This window comes from Dama dama, chromosome 24 (assembly GCF_033118175.1).
Source record: "Dama dama isolate Ldn47 chromosome 24, ASM3311817v1, whole genome shotgun sequence".
Taxonomy (NCBI): domain Eukaryota; kingdom Metazoa; phylum Chordata; class Mammalia; order Artiodactyla; family Cervidae; genus Dama; species Dama dama.
In genome coordinates this window covers 52,696,893-52,724,255 of record NC_083704.1, presented here as the reverse complement: position 1 = coordinate 52,724,255, position 27,363 = coordinate 52,696,893, and the positions used below count along the sequence as shown (strand labels likewise).

At 49.2% G+C, this 27,363-nt stretch overlaps 2 protein-coding genes across 4 annotated transcripts; one reads left to right on the top strand and one right to left on the bottom strand.

Annotated features, from left to right (window-relative positions):
* Positions 1-144: 144 nt before the first annotated feature.
* BAP1 (BRCA1 associated protein 1) lies at positions 145-8,753 on the bottom strand. 3 transcript variants are annotated; one of them, XM_061128438.1, is made up of 17 exons: positions 8,588-8,753; positions 8,460-8,489; positions 8,295-8,349; positions 7,259-7,319; positions 6,688-6,807; positions 6,308-6,369; positions 6,080-6,222; positions 5,790-5,868; positions 5,203-5,326; positions 4,757-4,904; positions 4,087-4,271; positions 3,495-3,628; positions 2,510-2,988; positions 2,238-2,398; positions 1,873-1,965; positions 1,667-1,739; positions 145-1,484 (listed from the first exon to the last, which is right to left on the bottom strand). In XM_061128438.1, exons 1-17 carry the CDS (start codon positions 8,622-8,624, stop codon positions 1,351-1,353), a joined length of 2,118 nt encoding a protein of 705 aa, XP_060984421.1. In that variant the 5' UTR covers positions 8,625-8,753; the 3' UTR covers positions 145-1,350. The 3 variants fall into 3 exon arrangements, with proteins under 3 accessions (XP_060984421.1, XP_060984420.1, XP_060984419.1); XM_061128437.1 differs by having other exon boundaries at positions 5,203-5,272; positions 7,187-7,319; positions 8,588-8,752; XM_061128436.1 differs by having other exon boundaries at positions 7,187-7,319; positions 8,588-8,751.
* A 154-nt stretch (positions 8,754-8,907) lies between these two features.
* PHF7 (PHD finger protein 7) lies at positions 8,908-20,369 on the top strand. Its single transcript, XM_061129196.1, has 11 exons — positions 8,908-9,637; positions 10,794-10,905; positions 11,667-11,719; positions 12,106-12,197; positions 16,749-16,850; positions 17,207-17,331; positions 17,784-17,943; positions 18,475-18,581; positions 19,043-19,159; positions 19,585-19,709; positions 19,960-20,369. Exons 2-11 carry the CDS (start codon positions 10,865-10,867, stop codon positions 20,184-20,186), a joined length of 1,149 nt encoding a protein of 382 aa, XP_060985179.1. The 5' UTR covers positions 8,908-9,637; positions 10,794-10,864; the 3' UTR covers positions 20,187-20,369.
* The last annotated feature ends 6,994 nt before the right edge of the window (positions 20,370-27,363 follow it).

Sequence of the window (27,363 nt, the reverse complement as noted above, 5' to 3'; positions counted from 1 at the left end):
ACCTCTGCCCCAGAAGGCAGAATGCCTGAGAATGCACTCCCCTCCCATCTCTGGTCACACACAGGGCCCAGCCCAGGTCTGGCTAGGTCCTCATTCCCACCACGGCCTAGCCTCCAAACCTCAGGCCAGCAAGCACAGGTGGGCTCATTTTTAAGGAGAGTTTTATTCATTCATTCATCCAGTATTTACAGGGGCCAGAGGGGTCAGGCTATGCTTAGCACAGAGAGGCAGCTGCCATACCTGCAGCTGCCCCACCCCCCCCGCCCCACCCCGGTCACTATGTACACATAAAGGGCCGGCTTGGATCGCCTCAGAGCCACCTGCCAGAGGCCATGGGGCTCCGTCTGGGGGCCTGAGCTCCAGAGGCAGTGCTGGACCCATTAGCCCTTGGCCATCAGGCCCTCTGGGAACATGGGGCTCCAACTGGTTGACTTGGTCCTGCTGTCCCCCACCCTGAGTGCCCTGCAGAAGCTGAGAAAGCTGGCATGGCAGGGAGAGCTGAGTGGTGCCAGCTTTTGCAAGCAGCCCTGTCTCTGCTGTCTCTAAGAGGAAGGAGACATGGTAATACTGAGGGCCTGGGCAGAGGCTCCTCTGAGCCCAGGAGCCCAAGGCAGGCCCCTTGCCAGGGCCACAACACTGAAGACGAAGAAACCAGGGCCCTGCCACAGAGAGCAGTCTCGACGAGGCTGGCTGGAGCCAGGCCAACCAGCTCAACACGCCTCTCTGCTCAGGCCATGGGACCCTGGCAGGCTGCTCATCCCACCCCTGCTGGGACAGCCCTCTCCCAGCCTAGTCCAGCAGCCAGGGTCCTGAGTTTGGAGCTCTCCCAGGAGGAATGAAGAGCAGACCTGGCTTCCTCAACGGCAGGAACAACTGAGGGCTGGAGCAGCAGGGCCCACTGCTCCAGTGGCCCCCGGCTGTGACCCTGCAGAAGTGACTCTGGCCCTCCAGGATGACCGTGTTAGGAGAGAAATCAGAGTCAGGAAGCTGACTATGTCAACACAGTGGTGGCAAGATAGGTCAGAGCCCAGAAAAATAGACGTCTCTGTAGGTAAAATATATATTCTGCTGCCCAGGCAGAAAGGCCAGGTCCTGCCGCTCCACAGCCGGCTGTGGAGGAAGCTGCAGCACCTCACTGGGCCCCAGCTCTAGCTGCTGCCTCCGGAGCACGACGGGTCCCTGCCAGGCCCAGGGACACGAGGCCGAGGATCCCAGCTTGGCTCCCATTCCCAGGGTCTGGGCTCTCCGACTGGAACTATCCGGTAATACTGGGAAGAGGGGGACGGGGCAGGGGAGGGCCCTGGTGAGGGCCATGCGGCAAGAGTGAACACAGGGTCCGGCCAGCGGTCCTCACTGGCGCTTGGCCTTATAGGGCCGGGAGCGTTTCCGCCGGTCCGGCTTCCGCTGCTTGTGGAGTCGGCCAATGCTGACCCCCTGGCGCCGCCGCACCGAGATGTTCTGCTCTACCAGGTTGGCCAGCATGCCTGCAGAGAGACGCAGGCCCTTGAGCGGGTGGCTGGACGCCTGGGAGCCGCTACTCAACTGGCTGCAGCCTCAGGTCGGGGGCTGAGGCTCTCCCTGCCCTCCCCAAGACCACAGTCAGCTCAAGCGCCCCCAGAGGCCAGAGGAAAGGGGCCTGAGGGCCAGGGTGCTGAGCTTGGCTCACCTTCCTGAGCCAGCATGGAGATGAAGGTGCAGATGAACTCATCGTAGTTGTGGGTCCTTCTCTGGTCGTCAATCTGTGGGAGAGAAGGATCAGGACCTGAGGACTCTGCAGCCATCTCCCCAGAGCAGCCACCAGCTGACCCTAGCAGGTCGCGCCTCTGGGAAGACAGGTGGGCAGCAGACCAGGCCGCTGGAGGGAGGGCCCACCTTGAACTTCTTCCTCTTCTCCACTTCTTCCTTGAGACAGGCCTCATAGTTTGCAATCTCAGCCTCCACACACTTCAGCAGCGCCAGCAGCTCCTGCCAAAATGCAGCAATTGCACCCATGAAGGGGGGCTGACCAGCCCCAAGGCCCGACTACCAGGAGGCAGCAACAGGCAAGGGCGAGCAGCCAGAGGCCCTGGAGCCTATCAAGGCCCCCACCGCTATCCCACCCAGACAGGCTTCCTGGCACCCAGCTTTGGGCACCACCCTCCACACCATAATTCCCACTAGGAACTCAGCACCTGGACGGCAGTGCCCTGGGCCCAGCCCTTGTCAGGATTAGGAAAGGAAGCCGCAGAAGGGCTCACCTTGGGTGAATACTTCTCCCCATTCAAGGGCTCGCCAGGCCTGACCAGCCCAGGCTTCTCTCTGCTGTCCACAGCTTCCACCACCTCCTTCTCCTCTGGGCTGCCAGACCCCTGGCTGCCTTGGCTCGGTCTGATGGAAGGGGAGGAACCCTTTCCACTCTCTGGGAAGAGAAGGCAAAAGAAGACCCATCAGGGTGCAGGATGCGTGGTGGTCCCTTGGCCACCTCCCTCTCCAATATGCCAAGAGGCCAGGGAGCCAGCCCAAGGCTCACCTGTCAGTGCCAGGGGACTCAGCACACCATCCTCAGCCAGGTGCAGCAGGCCCGTGCTGATGACAGGACCCAGGTCGCGAACAGCACGGTTGTAGCGTATGCAGTCAACACGCAGCAGGCTGTCGTCCTCTCCAAAAAGCACCTTGGAGATGTGGGAGGTGACGGGACTAGAGGGCCGCGTGGGGTTGGCTGAGCGGATGGGCGAGCGCAGTGGCGAATTGAAAGCGCTGCCGATCTCAGAGGCTGTGTCCGTGCTCTCGTTGCTGGGGGTGGGTGAGGGCTGCGAGTGCGTGGGTACTGCCACAGCCGGACTCCCGGCCCCGCTGCTCGTCTTGATGGACAGAGGAATCGAGAGGTCCTTCTGGGACTCTTTGAGCTTCTCGGCCAAGACGTTGATGGTGTTGGGCTGTAGCACGGACAGCTGCCCATCCCCAGAGCTGCTCATTGGCCCTGGTTTCCCCGGCCCCTTTCGCTTATACCTGCGGGGCCCAAGGAGAGGTGAGCCCAAGGAACAGGCCAGGGGACCACATCCAGCAGTGCCCAGGATGACCTGAACACAGCCTCAGGAAATGACCACGCAGCTCCAGCAGCCTGACCTGGCCACGCCCAGCCTAGCACCCTGGGCTCTGACAGCTGCAGCCAGCTGTCGTCTGAGAACACCTCCTCGATTCCAGCTGCCTCACTTCTGGCTTTTGGCCAGTGCTGTGTCCTCCAGCAAAGATACCCCACCCCGTCCTTCAAGGCCTGGACAAAAGGCCACCTCCAAATAGGCCATGTCTCGATGTCTGCTTAAATGTGCATGGCCCTGCCCCAAGCCCTCCGAAAACTTCTGGGACTCTGGAGTCGGCCCCTTCACGTCTGCCTCCCCTGGGCCCTGCACTCAGCGGGCGTCCAGCGTCATCTGGTGAAGGGCATTCTCTGTGCTGGAAGAGTCAAGATAGGATCCGCAGCACCCAATCTCCAGCCTTACAGAGCTGGGGCTGACCTGATGGCGGAATTGGTGTTCTGCACGTCATCCTCCTCGTCATCCTCATAGTCGTCCTCATCATCTGAGTACTGCTGGGGTGGGCGGACTGGAACTCTGCTGCGGCCCACACCTGCTGCCAGGTCTTCCTCCTCCTGGAGCAGAAACCCAGGGCAGCCATGAGCCAGGGGCCAGCCAGCCCTGGCCAGACACAGCACCTCCACCAGAAAGCCAACATGATTCTCCAGGGTGAGTCCACTGAACCCCTCCAGGTGCTCCAGAGCACTCCCTACCCCCTGCCTACACAGAGCTTCTAAGAGAAAGAGAGTGCCCTAAAACATCTGCATTTATTTTGCCAGTAGAACCCAACCCACAGAGTTGAACCCAACCCCACGCCCTAAACATTTAGCCCCACAGTTGTGAGACTAAACTTAAAGTCAGAGGAGCTCTCTCTGCCTCCCTAAACCCCTGCAGTTCTGGGCACTTCTGAGTATCAGCCAGAGAACCCTGGTCACCTAGGCTGGGACAGAGAGCGAACATGCATGAAACCCCCTGAGCAAGGTACCTGTTGTAGGCTCTCCAGAGAATCCAGGTGGGAATCCTCCCCACTTACCTGCATGGGGGACTTGGCATAGTTGTGATTGTCCAGAAAGGCTGGCAGCCGCTGGACAATAGGAGTGGGGTTGGGGGGAACCCCATTGATGTTGCTCCCTGGAGGCTTCACCACCAGCTTGGGTTTGCTAGGAGGGCTGTGGGTCGGGGCTTGTGGGCACGAACCAGCCACCTCCTCCACACCATCTGAGAGAGGGAGGACACAGACAGGACTCTCAGCCAGACCCTCAAGAAAAGTTGTCCTCAGGCCTGGACTCCCCTCCCCTTCCCAGAGAAGAACAGAAGAGAGAGCTGAGGGATTCAGCATGAACAAGCGCTAAATCACGCAGCCACAGTGAGACAGGAAAAGAGTGAGATTAAAAAAAAGGAGAAGGTGATAAAAAACTTTTTTTTTTTTTCTTTTCCAGAGAAAAGCAGAAAGAGCATATACTTGAGAGAGAAGGCTTGGGGGCCTGTGGTCATGGCAGCCCTTTACAGGTGCCTTTCTTTAGGAAGGGACGGTTCTTCTTCCACGTTCCAAGGGGAGGGGAGAGGGCTGCAAGGCTTCTGACCACCCACAGAAGCCCTGAACCACTGCCCAAGTGCCTCCACAGAAAAAGACCTGCTCTGCTTGGGCCTCCAACAAGGTCAGCTGTGAGGGGGCGGCTCTGAGGCCTGAGAGGCTCCAGTACCTGTGTGGCTGCTCTCAGAGGCCACTGGGGCCCTGCTTGTTTCCAGCGCCAGAGGGGACTTGCTGCTGGCGGGTTTGGACTCTTCAGGCAGCTGTGACTCTTGAGACTTGTGGGTCTGAATCAGCTCTGGCTGTGTTACCCTGATCAGCTGAAATCAAAATCCAAGGTGCAAAGGAGTGAAGGCAGACCTGGCTTCCATCTCAGACGGCTAAGGGCCTAGGGCTCCACACACTCAAAAGGGAAACAAATCAGCCAAACCTCCTTTCAGAGGTTATCCTCCCCCTGCCCCTCACCAAGTCCCACCGTGGGAGCCAAGGAAAGGAGCGGTTAGTTGGAAGCCCAGACCCACAATAGAGAATAACTAGGGAATCAAGAGACAGAGGCCCCCGTGGAGGGAAGGAGCGGGTGGCTGGGCCAGTCACGGCCTGGGCAGGAGGGGTCCCCACCTGCTGCAGGGCCTCCAGTACGGTCTGACGGTTCACCTTCAACACGTGTAGCCTGGCCTCATACTTGATCCTGCGGTCGGGCACCACCGCCATCAGGTTGAAGCGGATGTCATGGTAGGGCTCCCTGCAGTCACAGCCGCAGCCGTGAGAGCAGCTCTCACCCTGGCCCCACCATCAGGAGGCAGCAGATACGCTGGCAGGGCTCCCTGAAGTCACACCTGCAGCCATAGGTACAGGCCCCACCCCCACAGGTGGGCAGCAGCTGGCCATGCACACCGGGCACCTCAGCTGGTGCCTTCCAGCAAGCTGTGTGAGGAGCCTGTCAGGAAGTGTGAGCCAGCACGCCTGGGCCACCCGGGGCTCCACCACAGCCTGCCCCTCCCCAGTCTATCCTGCAGCAGGCCACACATAGCCTGGATGGAAAACAGGGCAAGGAGCTGAGAGCCCAAGATCTAATCCTGCTTTTGCCAGATTCATCATGTGGCCACGCACAAGTCATCTGGTCTCTCTCCGCCTCGGTCCCCTCTTCCGTGTCCCTCCCGATGGGGGCACAGCTCCAGAGGGCAGGGCAGGCACAGAGTCCTTACCCTGCAGTGGCGAGGCCAATACGCTCCATGATGACCCGCCGGGCTTTGTCCGTCCACTCCTCGTCCTCCCCCCAGGGCCCTGGGGAAACCAAGACGAGGAGTCAGCAGGTGGGGAACCCTGAACAGGGGCAGGCCAGGAGTGGAAGGAGAAGGGACAGCAGTTGAGCCATAGGGGGCCAGCTGGACAATGCAGTGCAATGTGCCATCCAGCCAGAGCCTTAAGTCCTCAAGACCCACCCCGAGGACCCCAAGCCCCAGCCCCCTAGGAGGTCAGCAGAGAAACCCCCTACCATGGTCAATGGGGTAGACCTTCAGCCCATCCAGCTCAAAAAGCCGGCCTGTGATAGGCACATAGCTGACAAAGTGGAAGGCTTCCATGGTCCGCACAGCACTAAGGCCATTCTGCTTCTCGGGGAGGTGGCGTGGCTCAGGCCTGGGGAAGGACACAGTCAGAGCCCAGAATGGGACAAGCCCATTCCTTGTCCCCACCCCCATCAGTTCCCACAGCTCCCACACACCTGGCATGGCTATTATGTGCCTTGGCCAACTCCGGAGCATTGCCAATCGCATATCCTTTGCTCTAGAGGAAGGAAAATAAGGCCACATCAGAGCAACTTCTCAGGTGGGCCTCAGGTGGGCAAGAGAGCTCAGGAGAGCAGGCCTGGAGACCTTCCAGGAACTGGAACAAGCACAGGTGGACCCTCCTGAAGGCCTGGTGGGGGCAGAAGAGCGCTCTGCAGCCCCCAAAAGATAGGCTCTACTGGCCCTGCATGGTAATCAGTGGACACTGGAGAACAACGTGGCCTGGTAAAGTCCTAATAAGGCATCACTTAAGGAATGTTCCTTTTCTCCCCGGGTCTGTCTCCTTTTCTGGCAAGTGGAGGACACTGTGGCCTACCTCAGGGCTAAAGCCTTTGGTGAAGTCCTTCATGCGACTCAGGGTGGGCCCCAGGTCCACATTGCTGCAGTTCAGGAGCACGCTCAGCAGGGCATGGGTGGCACAAGAGTTGGGGATCAGCTGTGAAATAAAGAACAGTCACCCATCGACAGCATCCCCCATCCCAAGCCCATACTCATCAGGAAAGGGGTCCCAGGGAGGACAGTCCTATCTGGACAATCCTCACCAGCTCTCCTCATCTTTACCCAACATCTGTTCATTCAACTAAGTACCCATCAGCTGCCTGGGGACATGGAAAATGGACTCAGGCATCACCCTGCTTTAAAGAGACTTCCTGTTTTTAACGAAGAAGGGCTCAGTTCCTTCTGCCTCGGGACTTCTGTAACCACCACCTGCGGTATCTGCCTATCTCCTCCTCTTGCCTTCCCCCGCTTCCACTTTCCAAGCGAAGAAAATGGCAGCATCCCACCCTCCAGAAAGAACACAGAGCCCAGCAGACCTGGTGGGCAAAGAACATGTTATTCACAATATCATCATCAATCACAGATGTATCATCCACCAAGGTAGAGACCTTGCGACGGGATCGGCGCTCTTCGATCCATTTGAACAGGAAGATGAATCCATACACGGGGCTGGGGAAAGGAGGGACAGAACTCGACCAGTCAGGTAGCGGAAGACAATCTGCATCCCCTTTCCCCTCCTCTATTCCTGTGTGCTGTTACCCCTCAGGTGCCCTTCTTGTGATCCCACCTCTTCCATGGCTTCTTCCTAAGACTGCCCAAAGTGGCCCTGAGCCCTCACACCCCAGGAGCCTGCTGCAGGCAGAGTCAAGCATCAGCCTCTGGCTGTGGTGCTCCAGGAGTCCACTCAGCATCCTTATGCAGTCTAGGGTTCTGGGATAAGAAAGGAAAAGCTAGAACCAATGGCCCAGGACCAGGCAGGAACAGAAGGTAAGGCGAGAACAATATGAGGTGGAATTTAAACACTAATTCAAACTTGTGAAACCCAGGGCGTGGGCCCCAGTGCAGTCAGGCACGTAAATGAACACCCATATCAGTCCCTTCTGTCCTGGGAAACAAAAGCAGACTTCTCTGTTCAGTCACTGTAGCAGCTCCTCCACACTTCTCTTCTGTAGGACCACCAAGACAAGATTCTGAGCTTGGTCACCCAAGAGAGGCCTTGTCAGATGTCACAAACCCACCAATCAATAGGACACCCTTGTGTGGGAATTAAAACCACTGGCACATGGGCACCTTAAAGCAGTCATTAGTAAATTACAGCTGCACAAAAGACTCTGTGTGACCTGAGTCAAGAGAAGGGGGTTTCCAGCTGGAAGGCAAGAAAAAGCAGCTGAATTTAACCCAAGAGATGGTTAGAATTTGGAGGGAAGGAGGTACCACATAAAGAATGGTGTGGAGGGAAAACTGGGAGAAAGGAAAACACAGTACCAGCTTCATCAGGAGAGCACCCAAGGAGGAGGGATTCTTCCTGATAGGAAATTTTACAATTTGGGGCTTCTGAAACTACCTCCCTTGAGGAGCACTCTCTCCCAGGCCCCTCCCTAGCCCTCGAGGTGTAAAGGGTGGCCCTGACGCCAAGTCACTCACCCCTGGCATTTGCTCTGAAGGTCATAGATCTCCTCCACCTGCACCCCTTTGACACCTGCCATCAAGGAAGGAAAACAAGTCGGGAAGGGCAGCCCCTGGCTGTGGAGTGATGACCCAGGAGTGGGCCCCCAGAGCCCGGGTCCGGCGGTCAGGAGAGGCTCTTACCGAAATCTTCCACGAGGAGGGTGAAGAGGCCTGGGGGGGACGACAAGAGGAGCGAGTGGTGATCAGAAACGCGCGTCTCGGACCCACCCGGCCTCCTCAACTCCCGGCCTGCCCGATCCCCTTCTCACCAGGGTCGCTCTCCAGCTCCAGCCAGCCCTTATTCATCTTCCCGCGGGGCGGGCCCTCAGCGCCATGTCCAGGCCCGCCCGACCCACCCGCCGCCTCCCTGCCGGGAGCCCCCTCCGCCCCGGGGGCCCCTAGCCCCACACTCAGACAACGGGCCTCGTCGCGTCACCCGCCCGCGCCGGCGGCACTTCGTCACTTCTGCGCGACGGCCTACGCCCCGCCTCCGGGCTCCTCTTCCGCAATTTGGACTCCAGACGCCGGCGCACTCGCGCGAGTGGGCGGGGCAAGAGGAAGGGGTGGGGTTAGAGCCCAGGTGGAGGGAGATGGGGCGGGGTGGGCGCGGGACCGTTAGCGGTCCCGGTCCGCCACAACCGTCAGCGTCGCGGTGGTCCCCGCGGCCTCAGTCTCCCTGGGTCGCAGTCCGCGTGACTCGGCCCCCGTTTGCACGCTCACACCCCTCGCCGGCGCAGTCACCGCGCGGGGCGGCGGCCCGTGAGGTAGCTACCACGGCTTGTGACAACGAATAAAGCTCCGGGACAGCGGCGCCCTTGGCGAGAACTGAACGGGCGGTCCCAGCCGGGAGCGGCGGCCCGTGTGCTACCGTGAGGAGCGACCGGCGGAGGCGACCTCCGGCCCGGCCCCGCACCAGCCGCCCGGCAGGCGCGACATGAGCCTGGTCTGGCATCCGCGGGATGCTCCTTGAGCCCCATCTCCTGCTGTTACCTCCGGGGGACGGTTGTGGCCACACCTACAGTATTTTCCAATAAATCATTATTTATTCTTGCAGCGGCGGCGCCGAACACGCTTCTTTAGTTTTAATTTTTTCAACAAGTTTTACCCAGCACTTATCCAGCGAAACAACTTGATAACCGGGTCAAGGGAGCAACCGTTCTGTTAGGAAACCTCGGACTGAGCAGCTTGTGGAAGCCAGCGTTTGCAACGTCCTCCTCACATGCTTGAAGACCATTGCGTCTTCCTGTAACTACCAGTGTGCACAGAATCTAACTCAAGGAACGTCTTGGTCCAGCGATGCAAACAACTGAAGTTTTAAGGTTTTATTTCTATTGCTAGATGATCTTAATTCCCCCAAGAACTTGGAACTATTCTGTAGCCTGCTAACGTGGATTCCCTAGTGCACACCCTTCTCTTTCAGCCTATCCAAGTTCTTTTGTTAAATAAACCACCAAATGTCATTATCAATGCAGGTGCAACTAATGGGTTAGAAGAGATGGAGCCTTAGATTTCTGAACAGCTAATGGCCTGAGCATTTACCTTCATGCAGTCCCTACAAATGTTTATGCTCTCCAGCTATATGCTCTTGAGGACATGGTGCTGGGGTGTGTGTCCCTGTCCCTGGACTGACCTAATTCACTCAACACCCCTAAGAAATGCTCTCCTCTCCCCTGACCTGACACTATGCTTCCTTCATAGGAGTGGGTTTTATTTCTTCTGTCCCCCTTCCCATTCAGGGACTTTCCCCCTAAACCATTGAAAACTGTGAATTTGTAGTCAGCTGACATTAGTCAGGGAAGGAGTGGCAGGGTGTCTTCTCCACTTTGGGGCCTTTTAATCTTGGCTCAGATCTAGAGGAAGGTTGAAAACAGGCCAGACCTCAGTGACCATCTGAGCCTGGTGAAAAGAAATGATAGGAGCCAAGGGGTGGTTTGTCAGGGTTATATCTTGTCTCTCACTAGAGGGAGTTCTTGCTTTAGGCAGCCAGAATCCCACAGGCAGGCTCCTTTTCCTAGGAAAGAGCTTCCTAACCTTGTTTTTCCTGGGTAGAATTAAGGAGCTTATACTTGGGGGCAAAAGGAGGTGTTAGGAGTGCTACCTTGTATATTTAGTAGACATAAAATGAAGAACCAGTTAGCCAGTTCAAATAGTATCTCCCAAGTTCTCACACTGCTGTGGTATATCAGTAATTCTGGCCCTATGCAGGTGCCTCTCTGTGACCTGTCTGTACCTGTCTCCTCACCTTGAATATAGGGGTAAAATGGTACCCTATTACCAGGGGTTTTTGCAAGTTAAATGTAAAATGCCCAGAACAGTTCTGGATACAATTTAATAATTATTGGCTATTACTGGCATTGATACTGGGTGGGTCCCTTTATTCCTATTATATGGATGGGGAGGTAAAGTCCACTGTTGCTTTGACCTCATGGAACTTAACTAATGTAGACTAAATAGCTGACTTGTTTATATTTATAGCTGGAAGAGCCTGTGTTGTCCTCATTATAGTATAGAAGAGTTCAAGATAGGAGAGACAGAGGCAGCAGCGAATGAAGACTATAAAAGAAAAGAAGGGACATCAAAGACTGAGGTGGAGTAGGCGACTTAAGAGAGTCCCGGGAGAAATCGCCCAGTGGTCTGTAGTATATGCTTTACTTTCTGTCTCCTCTGTGTGGTCTTGGAGACTGGGGTTGGTTAGTGTGGAAGCACACACCAGTGGTCCCCTGGAAGCTGCCCAGTAACCTATCTTCCCAGGGATGTCCCTACTGACAAAATCCTGGCTCTAGAGCCTTGCTGCCCAGGTTCATATCCTGGCTCTAACACTTGCCAACTAGGTGACCTGGGACAAGTTACTTCATTTCTTTAGGCCTCAGTTCCTCATCTAGAAAACATACAATAATGGCACTCACTTTTTAGAGTATTCTGTAGATTCTTTGAGCTAATACAGTAAAGAGCCAGGAATATTGCCTAGCAATAGGAAATTCTTAATTGATTTTAGTATCATTTTATTAGGCTTCATGAACATAGTACCACCTTGATGAGATTCAGGGTAGGTGACAATAGAAACAGTAAAAGAATAAAAGGGGGTTTGTTCTTGCATTCATTCAGTCAACACAGGCAATAGAGACACTCGAACAGAAAGATGACTGTGATCTCACATAATTCAAATAATTCAGTGGGTATGGTGTGTGCTTTCAAAAAATATGAAATGGAAGAAGAAAACTAATGTCTTAGCCATTAGCTATTTTGGTCCTTCATCAGGTCCGTGGTTTAACATTTTGAGGGAAGTGTTACAAAAGGTGTCAATAGAATCCTCAAAGACTACTTGTACTTTTTCTATTTCTTGTGTAGAAAATCTGTCAAGACAAAGAGGGTAACCCAGAGGAAGCCTTCTTCAGGGCCTGGTAAGAAAGACAAGTGGTTCTGTTCAGCTGCTGCCTCCCAGCCTCAGCAAAGGCCACCTGTAGAGGGCAGCAAACTTCTCTTCTCACTGTCCATTCCTTCCCAGAGTCGCTAAGATCCTGAACTCAGGGTCTGTAATTTTTAACTGTCACATCCAAAGGGCAAGGAACAAATTAAGTAAAGCAACCTGAGACAGAAGTATATGAAGTGAGCAGCTGCAGCCAACCCCTTCAGATGTGGCTAAAATCATATGAAAGCCTAATTGATACCCAATACCACTTCAGCCCAACCTCTTCCTTATTAAAATGATCCTCTTCTCAGTACTCTACTCCTCCTTGTACTTAGATGGTTATGTTCCCAAAATGAATTCCTAACATCCTTTTTGCAGTTTGCCGGCTATGCCTTCGAGAACCTGGGGATCCTGAAAAATTAGGGGAATTTCTTCAGAAGGACAATCTCAGTGTGCATTATTTCTGTCTTGTAAGTATAAGGCCCCCTTTGCTTTGAATGTCCTATGACTTTTTAATATAGTCTGTCCTCTGTTTTTGCACCCAGCCTCAGATGCATTGCCCTGTTGGCTTGTTTTTCTTAATGGCTGTTTTCTTTTAAAATCTGATTTTTAAAAAAGTAATATGTGTGCCTGATACAAAATCCTAATATTGTAAAGTATGTACAATATAAAGTCTCTTTCCATTAACAGTGTTCTCAGCCCTTCTCCCTCTCCCCAGAAGCAAACAGTTCTTGCAGTTATTTTTTTCCTGATATTTTCTTTTTCTTAAGTATAGTTTGTATGCTATGGAATGCACTCATTTTAAGTATACAGTTTGATGATAAGCTCATATATCATGATGCACTCATATATCATGGGGATAAAATGTATGTTTGCATGTAAACACTACCCTAATCAAAATAAATATTTCCATCATGCCAGAAAGTTCCCTCCTACCCTTTCCAGTTAGTTCTCTCAAAGATAATCACTGTTTTGATCAATAGACTGCTTTTCTCTATTCTCATAATTCATATAAATGAAACCATACAATTTGTACTCTTTTGTGTCTTGCTACTTTCATGCAACACAATGGTTTGAAAATTGACCCTTGTTTCGTGGCGTGTTAGCTTGTGCCTTTTTATAGTGTAGTAGTCTTCTGTTGTATGAATATATTATAATTTGCTTTTTTATCCACCTGCTGATGAACATTTGAATGTTTCCATTTGGGTGTTTTTATGAATAAAGCTGTTGTGAAAATTCATGTACAAATTTTTTTGTGAAAACATGCTTTCACTTCTCTGGGACAAATGTCTAGGAGCAGAGTTACTGACTGTATGTTTAGCTTTGTGTGAAGTTTCCAAATCACTTTCCAAAGTGGTTGTACTAGTTTATACTCTCACTAGCAATTTATGAGATTTCTATTTGTCCAATATTCTTGTCCAAAATCTATACTGTTAATCTTTTTAATTTTAGCATTCTAGTAGGTATGGTTTGGTATCTCATTGTGGTTTTAATTTACATTTTTCTGGTGACCTAAAATGTTGAGTTTCTTTTTGTGTGCTTATTGGCCATTTACATATTTTCCTATGTGAAGTGTCTATACAAATATTTTGTCCATTGAAAAAGTCTAGTTGTCTGGAGACTTCCCTGGAAGTCCATTGCAGGGAGCTTGGGTTCAATCCCTGGTCAGGGAACTAAAATCCCATATGCCGCACAAGGAGATGAAAAAAGAGTTGTTTTGTCTTATTGAGTTGTAAGAGCTCTTTATACATTCTGGCTACAAATCCTTTTTCTGATATGTGTATTCTCCCAGAATGTGATTTGCCTTTTTTTTTCTTTTTTATTTTTTTTTCAAGTAAGTTGGTTTAATTATAGGTGGAATAGAATTCAGGATAGAACAAAGACTTAAGAACACATTTTGGCAGGATTCTGGGCTGGGTTTATGTGAATCTCATAGCTAAGGTAGAAATGACTGAGAAGAATTATAGTCAAAATAAGTCACTGTATATATGTGTGTATATGTGTATATTATATATATATTTTTTTTTTTTTGCAAAATTTATTCTTAAGTTTCCAATAGGTTCCAAGATAACATTGCATTCTAGGTATAGGTGGCAACAGATTTTATAGCAGGTAATCCAGATATTTAAACACCTGGAATGGAATTAAGGCTCATCATTGCCTCAGGCACAAGGAACAACTTTTTGCCAGGTTTCTTAATTCTACATGTGGCTAGGGGACCTTTCTTCCCAGGCTTTGCTTTTAGCTTCTCGAGTTTTTTCTGTTTTTCCTCTGTTTCTGTTGAATGTCTTATCCTTGGCTTGCTTCTTGGGCTTCAGGGGCTTCTTCTGGCCACCTCTGAGGCCTGACATCACACATGCCACCCCTTCCCCCTGCTTTAATGATATCTTTTGAAGAACAAAAGTTTTTAATTTTGATGAAGTCTAGTTTATCAGTTTTTCCTTTTATTGTTAGTGCTTGTTTGTGTGTCCCAGGAAATCTTTCCCTACCCGTTAAATTGCCTCAGTGTCTGTCAAAATCTGTTGACCATGTGTCCAAGGATCTGCATGATCTGTTTTCTGTCATTGATCTGTGTGTCAATCCTTACCAATACCACACTGTTTTGATCATCTTTAAAGCATCTTGAAATTAAGTATTGTAAATTCTATAGTCTTTTTCCAAGATTACTTTGGCAATTAGTATCAGATGATTTCCTTTTCCATATACATTGTATATTTAGCTTTATATTTTATATTTTCTTGTTTAAAAAAAAGCTTGTCATGTTAGTGATTGGTATTGATTGAATTTATAGATCAATTCGGGAAAAATTGACAAGCAATGTTGAATCTTCAGTCCATGGACATGGTATATTTCCCCATTAATTTGGGTCTTTTAAGATTTACCTCAGCAATGTTTTTTTAGTGAAGAAGTCTTGCACATATTTTGTTAAACGTTTTTCTACATAGTTTGTGATTTTTATGCTATTGTATAATGGTATTTTAAAATTTAATTTTCAAGGTTGCTGGTGTATAGAAATGCAATATTCTTATTCTTTGATTTTATATCTGCAATCTTGTTAAATTTGGTTATTCATTAGATTTTATTGTTTTAATTTTTTGTAAATGCCTTTAGGATTTCCTGTGTACACAATTATGGGTGCATAAAAGCAGTTCTACTTCTTTCTTTCCAAGCTTTATGTCCTTTAATTCTTCTTCCTTCATTGTAATAGCTGGGACCTTCAGTCCAGTGTTGAATAGAAGTTATTTGAGCAAATATCTTGTCTTGTTCCTGACTTTAGAGGACAGCATCCAATTTTTCATCATTAAACTATGATGTTAGCTGTAGGCTTTTCACCAGATTGAAGAAGTTCCCTTTTATTTCTAGTTTGTGGAGGGTATTATGAATATGTGTTGAATTATGTCCAACGTTTTTTCTGTATCTGTTGAGATGATCATGGTTTTTCTCATTTATTTTGTTAATGTGGTTTGTTATGTTGATTGAATACTTTAATGTTAAAGTAATCTTGCATTTCTGGTTCAGCCTCTGCCTGGTCATGGTATACAATCCTTTTTATATGGTGCTGGATTCAGTATTTTGTTTCATTTTTATATCTGTGCTCATGAGAAAGCTTGGTCTGTGGTTTTTCATTCTTGTAAGTCCTATCTTGTTTTGGCGTCAGGTCTTGTTTAATTTCAGTGCATTTTTACACATATACATTTTTGACATAAAAATAAACATACACAGTGCTTTGTATTTTTTTAACCTCATATATTTACAGAGATCTTTCCATTTAGAATATACTGATCTAGTTTGTTTTTTTTTTAAATAGCTAATTGGTATTCCATGGTACAGTTGTGCCAAAAAGTATTAAATTCCTATTAAAGGACATTTAGGTTGTTTTTAATGTTTCACTACTGAATTTTCTATTTATAGAAATTATACAGTTCATTGTAGAAAATGTTAATAACACTTAAAAGTATAGATAGAAATCACTCATATAGTCCTAAAGCCTTGAGTGAGTGTAAACATAGATATGTTTTAGGCCTAATTGGGCTATGATTCAAGTATCCTCAAGTCATCCAACCTTGTAGGCTCACTTTTGCTATATTGTTAAAATAACCTCAGTCCCCGTTACATGTAATTACTGTAAAGTCTAATACCCTTCTTAAGATTTTTAGAAGCTTCTTGGGGTGGGGCTCAGGTGTGAAATTCTTCCAAAGTATGTATATGTTCACTGTTCTTGGGTATATAACAGTTCAGCTTCTTTTTGTTTGATTTCCCATTCTAGGCTCTGCTTTGGGGGCTTTTCAGAAACAAAAGGTCCTTTAAAGTATGTTTTCAAAGAAAAGTTCAATTCCTCTCCTTTCCCTATAAGGCAGAATGACTATAGTCAGGAGACTTTAAAGCGCTGTTTCCTTTTCTGTAAAGAATACACTCTGAGAAGAGTATTGATTCTGTACCAAGGGTCAGTGCAGCAGGAGAGGGAGAGTGTGAGTTCTGTGGGCCCGGATGTGAATGCCCCTCGGCTGCCTCCTTACTGTGTGACCTCAGCCAGGTCACTTAATGCACTGTACCTCCGTGGCCTCTAAGATGAGGATCGCAGTGGCATCCATCCATATGACAGGGTTGTGAGCAGAAAATGAGTCACTGCGTTAGGAGTGTTTCTCCAAAGTGCTCAGCACACAAAAATAGTCCTCAATAAATGAAAGACATAGCACAAAGGTGGATAAAACCCCAGGCTCTGGAGTTCCGTTGTCTTGATCCAGTCAGATGATCTCTCTAGACTATAAAATGGGGATGATGATAGTACCTACCTCTTAAAGTTGTTGCAAGGATTAAATAAGTTAATATTTGAAAAGCACTTAAGAGTCCCCAACACCTGTGCTACATAAACCTTTGTTAAATAAATAAATTACCCTGTGAATGCATGTGTAGCCCACCAAGCTCTATTTCTTGGCTCTCTTATCCTGTCATCCTCCTCACCCTGCTGCACTGTCTCACTGATCATCACTGTTGACAGCCTGGTTCTGCTGCCCTTCTAGATCCTATCTAGCAAGCTGCTTCAGAGGGGCCAACCCAACAGAGGTTTCCATGGATTTCTACCTGAAGACATCAGAAGGGAGGCAGCCCGGGCCTCGAGGAAGGTTAGAACCCCTGGAGTGGGGGCTGGGGTCGGCCTCCTTTACTGCTCCTCTCATCCCTGCTTCTCTTCTTCCCCCTAATTGGTTTCACAGTCAGAGGACTCTTGAATTTCCCACTGGTCTTAAGTTCCGTCCTTCTCTAGTGTATAGTGTCCTAAGTGAGGAGAGGGAGCAACATCCTGCGAAAGCCAACAAGAATGCAGTGCTGCTTGAAGCTCAGCTCTGGCTTGCCTTAGAGCTTCTAGGTCCACCGAGGAAGAGGAGTGGCTGGTGTTTCAAAGCATTTCCATTCCACAGCATGCTGTTTTTCTGTCTGTTTGTCTGGGGGTCCTGAGTACTGCCCGGGATCTCATTTGCAGATCTGTTTTGTGTGCAAGAGAAAGGGAGCTGCCATCAACTGCCAGAAGGACCAATGTGTCAGAAACTTCCATCTTCCTTGTGGCCTAGAAAGGGGTTGCCTTTCACAGTTTTTTGGAGAGTACAAGTGAGTGATGAAGGGGGAAAGTTGAGCTGCCCTTTTGTAATTTGTTATTTAGCATCTGATGAAATCAGAGGCCGGTTCTCACGGGCCTATTTTGATTCACCAGAAAATCTGTCCCTCCATTTGATAATGAGAAACAGTGTCTTGACTTGGCGATTTCACAGATTTACTGCTTGCTTCCCATCCCCTCCTTAGATTACAAGCAGCTGGGATTCTTAGACAGCTGCTCAGAGCTAAGTGGGGCTTTCAGGAACAGGAGGCTGTGGAGCTTTGCTCAGTGGGAAAGCAGCTGTGAGAAGGCATGTGGCTGTTCTTCACCCTGCTCTGCCTCCTCCCCATGAGCTTGGAGGTTCACTGGACACGGGCCAGGGTGGTTGATTGCTATTCCTCTTCCGGGCAGCTGGAAAACTGCATCATTTACAAACAAAAAACGAAGCCTATTTATTCTGCCACAGATCATTTTGTGGGAAACATCGCCCTACACAGAACATCCGACGCAGGAACGTGGGGGAGGAAAGCTGTATCTTGTGTTGTGAAGACTTATCCCAAATAAGTGTTGAAAACATCCAGAGCCCATGCTGTAGCCAAACTATCTACCACCGGAAGTGCATACAGGTGGGGCGCTCTCTGCACTGGGGACCATCCACAATGGCCCAGCTCTGAGCATCCTGGGAATGCTCAGGCAATCTCAGCATCTGTGCGTTGTGCTGGAGGTCTGTATGCAGAACTGGTTCCAGAGGAAACTTAGCTGGCTCTCTGGTCATCCTTGACCTGTAGTACCTCATTCATTATTTAGACTGAACAAAATCCTCAGGATGGCTGGAGCAAATGAACTACTCCTAGAATGAGTCAAGTAGCTTCACAATCAGCCATGGTTCCTGAGATTGAAGGAAAGGGAGACGTGTATCCACGGTACCTGACACCAGCCAGGTCGACCACTGCCAGACCCCATGGCTGAAGATGACACCTGAGGCACTCCTGGGTGCTTTCTTGAGCTTTTTGGTCCCTGATCTGACCCCTGGGTTTGCAGCCCTCGCCCCAGCCTCTCTTAGCAGTATCCTCTGTGAGATGAGGGTAAGGGTGGAGAGAATGTGATCAAAGAGAGTGTTTTTATAAGCACAAAGTTTTCCCGTGTTTATCTTACAGAAATATGCCCACACATCAGCAAAGCATTTCTTCAAATGTCCACAGTGCAACAATCGAGAAGAGTTTCCTAAAGAAATGCTAAGAATGGGAATTCATATTCCAGACAGGTAGTGGAAACTTGACCACAGGAATTGAGCCAGGGAGTGGGTTGCCTATGTTTCTAGAGAGGAGGTGAGTGTAAGGATAGTTCAGAGAATGAGGAAGTAGCATAAGCATTAATACACAGTGAAAAGGGAAGGGTGGCGGGAGAACTTTTCAATTATAAAGGGGAATGGAGGGGGCAGGAGAGTAGGGGTGGTGCGCATGTTTCCAAAAAAAGGTGCTTTGGGGGACAGAGTTCATTGAGTCCTTGAATTCCAGTGTGAAACTAAGGAACCCCTGTGTTCCACTCATCTGCTTCTACCCTCTCCCACTGCCAGACCACTTGCCCCGCCTTGTTGAAAGCATTTGGACAGCCTGTTGAACTCTTGCTGTACCAGCTTGAGTTCTTGCTAGTTCTTCCTAGGTGAACAAAGGTTTTACCAGCCGATTTTACGTCCCTTACTCACTGTTTCTTCTCCCACTGCAGAGACGCTGCCTGGGAACTCGAGCCAGGGGCTTTCTCAGAGTTGTATCAGCGCTATCAGCATTGTGATGCCCCCATCTGTCTGTATGAACAAGGCAGAGACAGCTCTGAGGAAGAAGGGTAGGGAAAAGCTCCTGGCTAGAAAGATCTCTCATCAGGGCGATCTTAGGCCTTAGTACAGTTTTCAGGCACAAGAAATTTACCTTTGTCTGCAGATCTCAGGGCAAACACAGTTGCTAAGTCCCATCCTTGAGCAGCTCAGGACTCACTCATACACAAGTGAACAGGTCCCTCTGCTAGGTCTGCTCTCCTTGTGCCCCACGGAGAGACACTCAGGGCCACTTGCTTCCCAGTCTACCTTGTGCGTGGCTGTGGCTGACCGCAGGTCCCGGGATCAGCACTCAGCCACCCCTCCATCTTGAGTAAAATGTGTAGTGAAAGATTCCTAGGAAGATCTCAGCAAGGGCCTGAACTGCAGCAAACATCCCAAGAGTGGTTCTGAGTGTTCCATGTGTCCCACAGTCCTCCCTTGGCTCTTCCTGTAGGAAGTGGCACCTCATTCTGTGTGCTACATGCGGATCCCATGGAACCCATAGGAACTGCTCCTCTCTCAGATCCAACTGTAAGAAATGGGAGTGCGAGGAGTGTGCGCCTGCTGCCAAAGTCATAGGTGGGACTGGAGGGATAATCTGGTCTTGGTGAGGGTGGTGAGGGTGGGCTGGGACTCGTGGTGGTGGTGGAGGTGGGGGATCAGGGGGACCCACAGTGCTTAGTAAAGGAGGAGGGTGTGCTATCAGATTCGGACTTTCACTTGGTACTTTAATTTGGGAAGAAAAGTGGCTAGGGAGGGGCATAAAGACCTGTGCCTGGGAAGGAAACAGAGGGTCGAGTTGGCCCCTCCCAACTTTCTTTCACCACAGGGTACACACTTGAAAACTCAGGTGACATCCCCTGTTGCAGCAGCACCGTCCTCTCCAGGGGACATTTCTACAGAGACACCGGGCTGGAAGAGAATCCGGGCCCTTCTTGGACCAATTGGCCAGGATCTTCCTTATTAGAAAACCCAGAGTCCCCTGGTCCCAGGAGGAGCCACTCCTGGGGATCCAAGGGTGTCACACTCTCTAAGAGCTGCAAAAAATCTGAGTAACATTTCCTGAGTAGTTTCTGCCAAGCACATTTGGGTACAGAGCTGTGCTCCTCCATCAGGTTTAGAGGAGGGAGCACTTTGGGATTGGGAGATGAGGAAAGGGGCCAGCAGGGTATCTCTTAACCAAGAAAAGAGAAGTCCTGGGGGAACGCTAGTTCAGAGTAGTCCTGACGCTAATCACGGAACGACTTTGTAGTTTTGAGAGCACCTCTGCTCTTCCTGTCTGATCCCCAGAGGGCCTTTTATACTCTTTTTTTCTTCCACCAAGATTCTTCCACCTTGATCTAGTCTCGTATACTTCTTTCTTCACCTGCGTTTGTTATTATGCAAATAAAGGTTTTCTCTCCATTGGTGTCTCCGTAAACATTCACTCTGGAATTTATCTAGCATACTAAGGGATCTACAAAATTCAGTAAATTAAATGGAGAGCTTTCATCTTAGACCTGTTGCTTTGGAGGGAAGTATTTTGCAGGTAAATGGACTTTATGGGGACAGAGACTTCATCATTGTGCAAAAAACACACAAGCTATCATCAGGAAGGGGAGCAGCAAAGGAGTCCACTCTGGATTGAGAATAGGCTACCACTGCAAAGCTTGGGGCCCTGGACTCAGAGAGGCCGGGGACAGCCATGCTCATGTGGGGCAGAAGGGGCTCCCCTCACTCCCGGCGGCTTGGTCATCAGCATACCTCCCAGCAAGAGTGAAGACACAGCTCCACTCAAACCCTCCTACCTGGTGGCTTGAGTATTTCCAGCTCAGGTAAGGGGGCCATGGCAGACAGTAGGCAAGGCAGCTAGGATAGAAATTTGGCAGAAGGTCTTGAGAGAAACAGAACACTTGTTTGTTTTTAATGCTTTTGTGGGTTTTGGATTAGTGGGGGAAACTGGACCATTGCCAGATATTGAGTTGGCATTTTCACCAAGGTGAAACTTTTTTTGAACCAAGGTGAACTTGGTTCAAATGTTGCTGACCCCTGAAGACTTACACCTGAATGTGTACAGTGATTCAGATTTGACCAGATTCAATTGGAATCCCAAAGGGGCAGTTAGGGACAAAGTAAATACTTTTAAAAAGTCAAAGCATACTAAAAGGACTATAGTGAAAAGTACTTTCTGGACTCATCCTTCCCTACCCCCAGTCCTATTCCCTGAAGACACCTACTTTCCACTTTTTTAGCCATTTCTTAATATATTAATTGTAAGACATTTTTTACTTCCTATATGTTCCATAAAGACCTAGCACCTTTAAAACCTTCTCATTTTCATTCCCTCCGTCTTTTATCATTACATCACAATTTCTGTTAAATTAACCTTCAGTGTTTACAGGTATGTAATTGCTGTTTACTACTGATTCAAGTGGTATACTATGTTTATTTTTCCTCTCCTGTACATTGTTTTTTCCTTTAAACAAATATATATATATTTGTTGTTTACCCATAGCTGTTTACCCATAGCTAATTCTTCCCATATATTCCACATGATCAGTTGCCTCCTAGTACAGTTTTCCCTCATAGGCTGAACATCAGATGGCTATGCACTTCTTTTCTGGAAGACCTGCCTCCTAGAGCCTGCTCCTTCTGAGCTTGCTGCTCACTGGGCCTTCTCACATCTCCCCCATGACTCTGCCTTTTTTCATTTTTTCTCCCGCAAATTAGGGGATTCAGTGCTGTGCTTCCTAATTTGGACATCCAAGGACACTTTGTCAGAGCTCTGCAAGTGACAAGAGAGGTTTCAAGTTATATTTTAAACAATATTTTACCTATCCTAAAGATTCAACTCTTCCAGCAATAATTCACAACTGAAAGATACTTCCAAAACTAAGACATTAGTTTCTTACAGAGTTTATATAACTTGGGTCACCAGGCATATTCTCAGACATCTGGGGTAGTATCTTTTCCTTTAAATAAAAGAGTCCATTTCTATACTACTCAAGTGTGAGAAATACCACTGTAACTGAAAACAATGGCCCTCAATCAGCACCCTCTAAGCCCCTGCTGCAATGGGTGGCGGGTGGAGCTCATAGTGGGAGTGGGGAGAGGGGGTGCGTTTTGTCACCCAGACATTCTGTTGCCCGATTTCTGTGTGCAGTTGGTGCCTATCAGAACAGTGCACATGTGTGCACACACCCTTATTAACTTTATCATAGTGTGTATACCCTTACTCTTCGTTGATGTTAATAGCTAAGCCCATTTTTGTGTGCTGGAAAGTCTGACTTTGACATGTCCTCTTCATGTGGGCCTAACCAGCCATTCTCAGATAACTGGGCTTTTTCCTTAGACTTTTAACTTGGGATAGTTTTCAAAGATTTAAAGAAAAATTGTGAAGATACTGTAGAGTCCCCACATACCCCAAGCCCAGGTTCCCCCATTAATGTCTTGCAGCAATACAGTACATTTGTGTCAATTAATGAACCAATACTGATACATTACTATTAGCCAAATAAAGCTCATATTTTATTCAGATTTCCTTAGTTTTTACCTAATGTCTTTTTTCTATTCTAGCCGCCCATCCAGGATACCATATTGCACTGAGTCATCCTGTGTCCTTAGGTTCCTCTTGGCTCTAACAGTTTGTCAAATTTTCCTAGTTTTTGATGACCTTGACAGTTTTGAGGAGTATGGTCAGGTGTTTTGTTGAGGGCCCTTCAATTTGGATTTGTCTGATGTTTTTCTCATGATTAGGGCTTCCCCGATGACTCAGCAGTAAAGAATCTGCCTGCAATGCAGGAGACGCAAGATATGTGGGTTCTATCCCTGGATTGGGAAGATCCCCTGGAGTAGGAAGTGGCAACCCGCTACAGAATTCTTGATAGAAAAATCCCATGGACAGAGGAGTCTGGCAGGCTACAGTCCAAAGTCTCAAAGAGTTGGAGACCACTGAGCCACTGGAGCACGCACACACTCATTCATGGGTTTGAGGGAAGAAGACCACACAGGCAAAGTACCATCTTTATCACATCAGATTGAAGTTACCTATGATCAACATAACTTATCCTTCTTGATGTTCATGTTGGGCATCTGGCCAAATTAGTGTTTGTCGAGTTTTTCGAGAAAGAGAAAAATTACTCCCTTTCCCCCCTTCATATACTGTAAATTTTGGAAAGAAGCCATTCTGTGCAGCACACAATTAATGAGTGGGGATTTATGTCCCCTCCCTCTTTAAGGGCTGAGTGTCTACATGTATTTGTTTGGAGTTTTTCTGCATGGGAGATTTACCTGTCCTCTCCCGCTTACTTATTTACTCAACCATTTATATCAGTATGGACTCGTGGATACGTATATTATACTTTGGGTTATAATCCAGTTCTACTTATTCTGTTGGTTCTACTTATTCAGGTTGCTCTAGCTTTGGCCACTGGGGCTCCTGTGTCCTTTTCACATACTGCCAATATTGTGTTCCCTTTTGGTTTGGTTTTGTTTTGAGCACTTCTTTACTTTTTGGCCCTACAAGATAGCCCAGACTCATCTTGCATTATTTATTTATTTTTGGCTGGGCTGGGTCTTTGTTATGGCGTGCAGGCTATCTCTAGTTGAGGCAAGTGGGGGCTACCCTCTTGTCGCGGCACACGGGCTTCTCGTGGTGGTGGCTTCTCTTGTTGTGGCGCACAGGTTCCAGGCGCTTGAGATTCAGTAGTGTGGGGCATGGGCTTAATTGTCCCACAACATGTGGGATCCTCCTGGACCAGGGATTATACCCATGTCCCCTACATTGGTGGGAGGATTCTTAACCACTGGACCACCAGGGAAGTCCCTCATCTTGAATATTTTAAAGACTTGTTTCAATTGCTGTTTTATAACTTAGGACCTGGAACAAATAGTTCACTTGGGGTGAATAGGAATAGACGTCAAATAAAATTTCCCCAGAGCACCTGCTCCCCTTCCTCTAATTCTTACCTTTGTGGGAACCATGAACTAGGGCCAGAAACTTCAGAATCTCCTTATGTTTCCTTTTCTGCTCAACCACCCTCTTTCTTGTCAATTTGAATTTTTTACATGTTTGCCTTCCTCTCCATCCCAGGGCCAATGCTCAGCTCAGACCCTTGTGCCTCACAGGACGACAGCAAAAGCCTTCTCTCTGTATGGTTTCCTACATCCACTTGCTTTGCTGACATATCTATCCTTTTCCCTTCTGTAATTGCCATAAAACATCTGCTAACTCTTCTTTACTTAGGATGGCCCCCACTGAGATGGACATCTAGGGTCTTTCATGGGCACTCTGCCATGGCTACCCTGGCATACTGGGCCCTGAGCATGAGGCTTAGAGTCTAGAGAGCCATAACCTCTATCATTAGCCTGAAGAATCCAGTGTGAGGGCCACTTCTTCACGCCTTGGCACTCCGTCTGAGCTCTGCTTGTACCCCTGTGATAGCCTGTGCTGTTCTCCATCTTGTCCCATAATTGTCTCTCCCTCTAGATCGGAAGTCCCTGATAGGAAGGGACCTGTCTATCTTATTAACTTTTCTCCCCCTCATGGTGTCTGGCTTGGGACCCCACATTCAGAGTCAGTTTGATGTCACCGGGATTATTGGATGTGCTCAAATCCTGTTTATAAACCTGTTGTTTTACTGTCAAACACCAGAGGGCACTGTGAGCACGTTGAGGAAGAAGATTCTAACCCTTTACACATGGAAGGTTGAGAAAGGCTTAGGAAAGCTTCCTTCTATTTTAGGATTGCACAGGACTTACTGCTATTCAGGTGTTCTGAACACATTCATTCAAGTTTATTCATGAGCTGTGCCCCTGTTATATTTAGAGATTAGTATAGACATGACAGTAACTTCTAAGTTACTAATGACACTTAGGATCATAGGTCAGGTCCTTAGATAGGATTGCCTTCTAGGTCTCTCTAGACCCAAAGTGAACTTCCTAACCACAGCTGCCCTCCCCTTACCCCTAAAAATGGGATCTCCCAATTCCAAGGGAATTGAGTAATATGATTCTCTTCCTCTTCTGCCCTACCCTCCTGCTGCGTACACACACACACACACACACACACACACACACACTCTCTGACATCAGGGTCTTTGGTTGGTGGTTCAAAGGCTCTGACTTCCTGTAGACAGAGCAGGAGGTGGTTATGAGAAACAGCAACCCCATTGGCCCTGATCCCAGGGACATAGCATCAGCCCCCTGTGTGCTCCCAGACTGCCTGAAGGCTGTAGCATCACAGGGTCCCTGATGTGAGAAGTCTCCCTTACAGACCAAGCCAGGGAGCCCCATTGCAGAGGGGGTGGCTATTTGCAAGGCTCTCATGCCTTGTACATTTTTTCCAAAAAGCAGAATGGGAATTGCAGGCCATAAACCAAAGAGTTGATGTTTTTCAGAAAATAATCTCACCTTTCCCTGGCAAACCACCTCCAGCCCCCTGACATCCCTGAGTATGAGGCCTGAGTAGAGGGAGTGAAGCTCAGGAGCTCCTCCCCCTGGTCTTGGGTGTAAACTCACTCCTGGAGCCTGCCCTGAAGTGCACCTCTGATAAACAGGAAGGCATGTGCGCCATCAGTGTCCGTCCCTCACAGAGCATCTGAGACCTGTCTGGGCCATCAAAGCCATCCCCAGCCCCCAGGAGCATTCTGGAGGGGACTCTAGCCTCTCCAGAAACAATTCCCCATTGTGTCCCCCTGCTTGGAAGTGGCAGATTTGTAAACAGGCCCTTACGTTCAGGCAGGTCCTGCTCCGCTTTGTGCTAGCGTGTTGTTTTTTCTTCTCTGAACAATGTCCTTTCCAGTAGGGCCAGCCGTTCACACCATTGTCTGAGACCCTTGGACTACAGGAAACAGCACCAGATTCTTATCAGCTGCGGGGGCAGGCAGAGTGAACAGATGAGGTCATGCCCATAAAGCAAGCTGCTGGTCTGCCACATCATTATTCCATACCTCTATCTATGAGAACGGAGCCCCCGTTGTCCCCCAAACTGGGAAATCTGGGCTTTAAGTCTCTAGTACTGTCTCCTCCATTTGATGGCAGACACCTGGACTCTGCTCTGGGCTCCTTGATTCACTTTGGAATCCTCTCCTGCCTGCGGCTGTGTCCTTGCCCTGGTCTTCCTTCTCTGCCCAGTGGGATGTTCTTGGCAGTAAAATGCACCCTTGGGATGGGTTAGGTGCACTCCAGTCATTTTCCTCTGTAGGGGATAGGAATTAAGACTGGCCTCCTGAGCCATCCTCACGGCAGAGTTCCTGAGTACAGCTACTAGTTGACCGCTGGAGGCCTAGTGGGAGCATGAGGGTGGGCGTCCCTTGCGAGGCCTCCCTGGAGACTGCTGCATTTCCCATCCTCAGTGGAAAATGATTTTTTTTTTTAATAGGCTACATTGAGGAACCAGAAGTTTCCTTAATGAAAATCCAGCGGGGAAAGTGAAAGGCTCCGTTAGGACACGGCCTCTAAGGAAGGGGGGGCCAGCAGTGGTACCCACACAAAGGCGGGCTGGGGCTGAGCAGTGGGAAGTGGGCACGGGGCCACTTTCTTCATCTGCTGTGCACCAGGAGGGTGGGTGAGTCCGGAAGAGAAGCCAGGGTGGAGGCCTAACAATCCTTGAGCTCCTTATCAGGTATTATGTCCAAACCTAGCCCCACCCATTCATTCTCTCTGCACACCAGGGCCAAGTTTGTAATCTCCGATATCCCCGGGGATTTGATCTTGCCGCATGTTGAACTTTCTCCTCGCCAGAGCCCCTTCAGGCTGGGATTTGAGTGAGTTTGGGGTAGATCCTTAACTGGGGTGAAAACTGGTCTATTCCTGAGCAGCTGTCTGCTACTTCTAAGGAGATGTGGCTGATCAGAGACACCTCAGTTTGCTGGACAGCAGAGCCCTGTGAGACCCACCTCACTCCAACCACATCCCGGGTCCTTGCCAGCCCACAGAGAGGAAAACCCCGCAGGTGTCAGACCTGCCTCCTGATGGCTGCTCCCTGCCCACTCCTGCAGTCAGGGGATTCTAAGGGTGTCTGAGACCTGACCCCGGCTTAGCAAAGAAGCCCTTTGAGACAGTGAAAAGGGTTGTCTTCCTCCCTCATCCTGCCCCCACTCTGCCCCTTACCCTTGCTTAGAAACTAGTCTTGTGGACTATAGGACAGCCACAGTCTTGGAGTGAACCCTAACCCTCCACAGAGGACCATGCCAGACACAAGAGGAGCAGGAAGTGGGCTGGGGAGGCAGGCTGGGTGTGACAGGACAGGAGC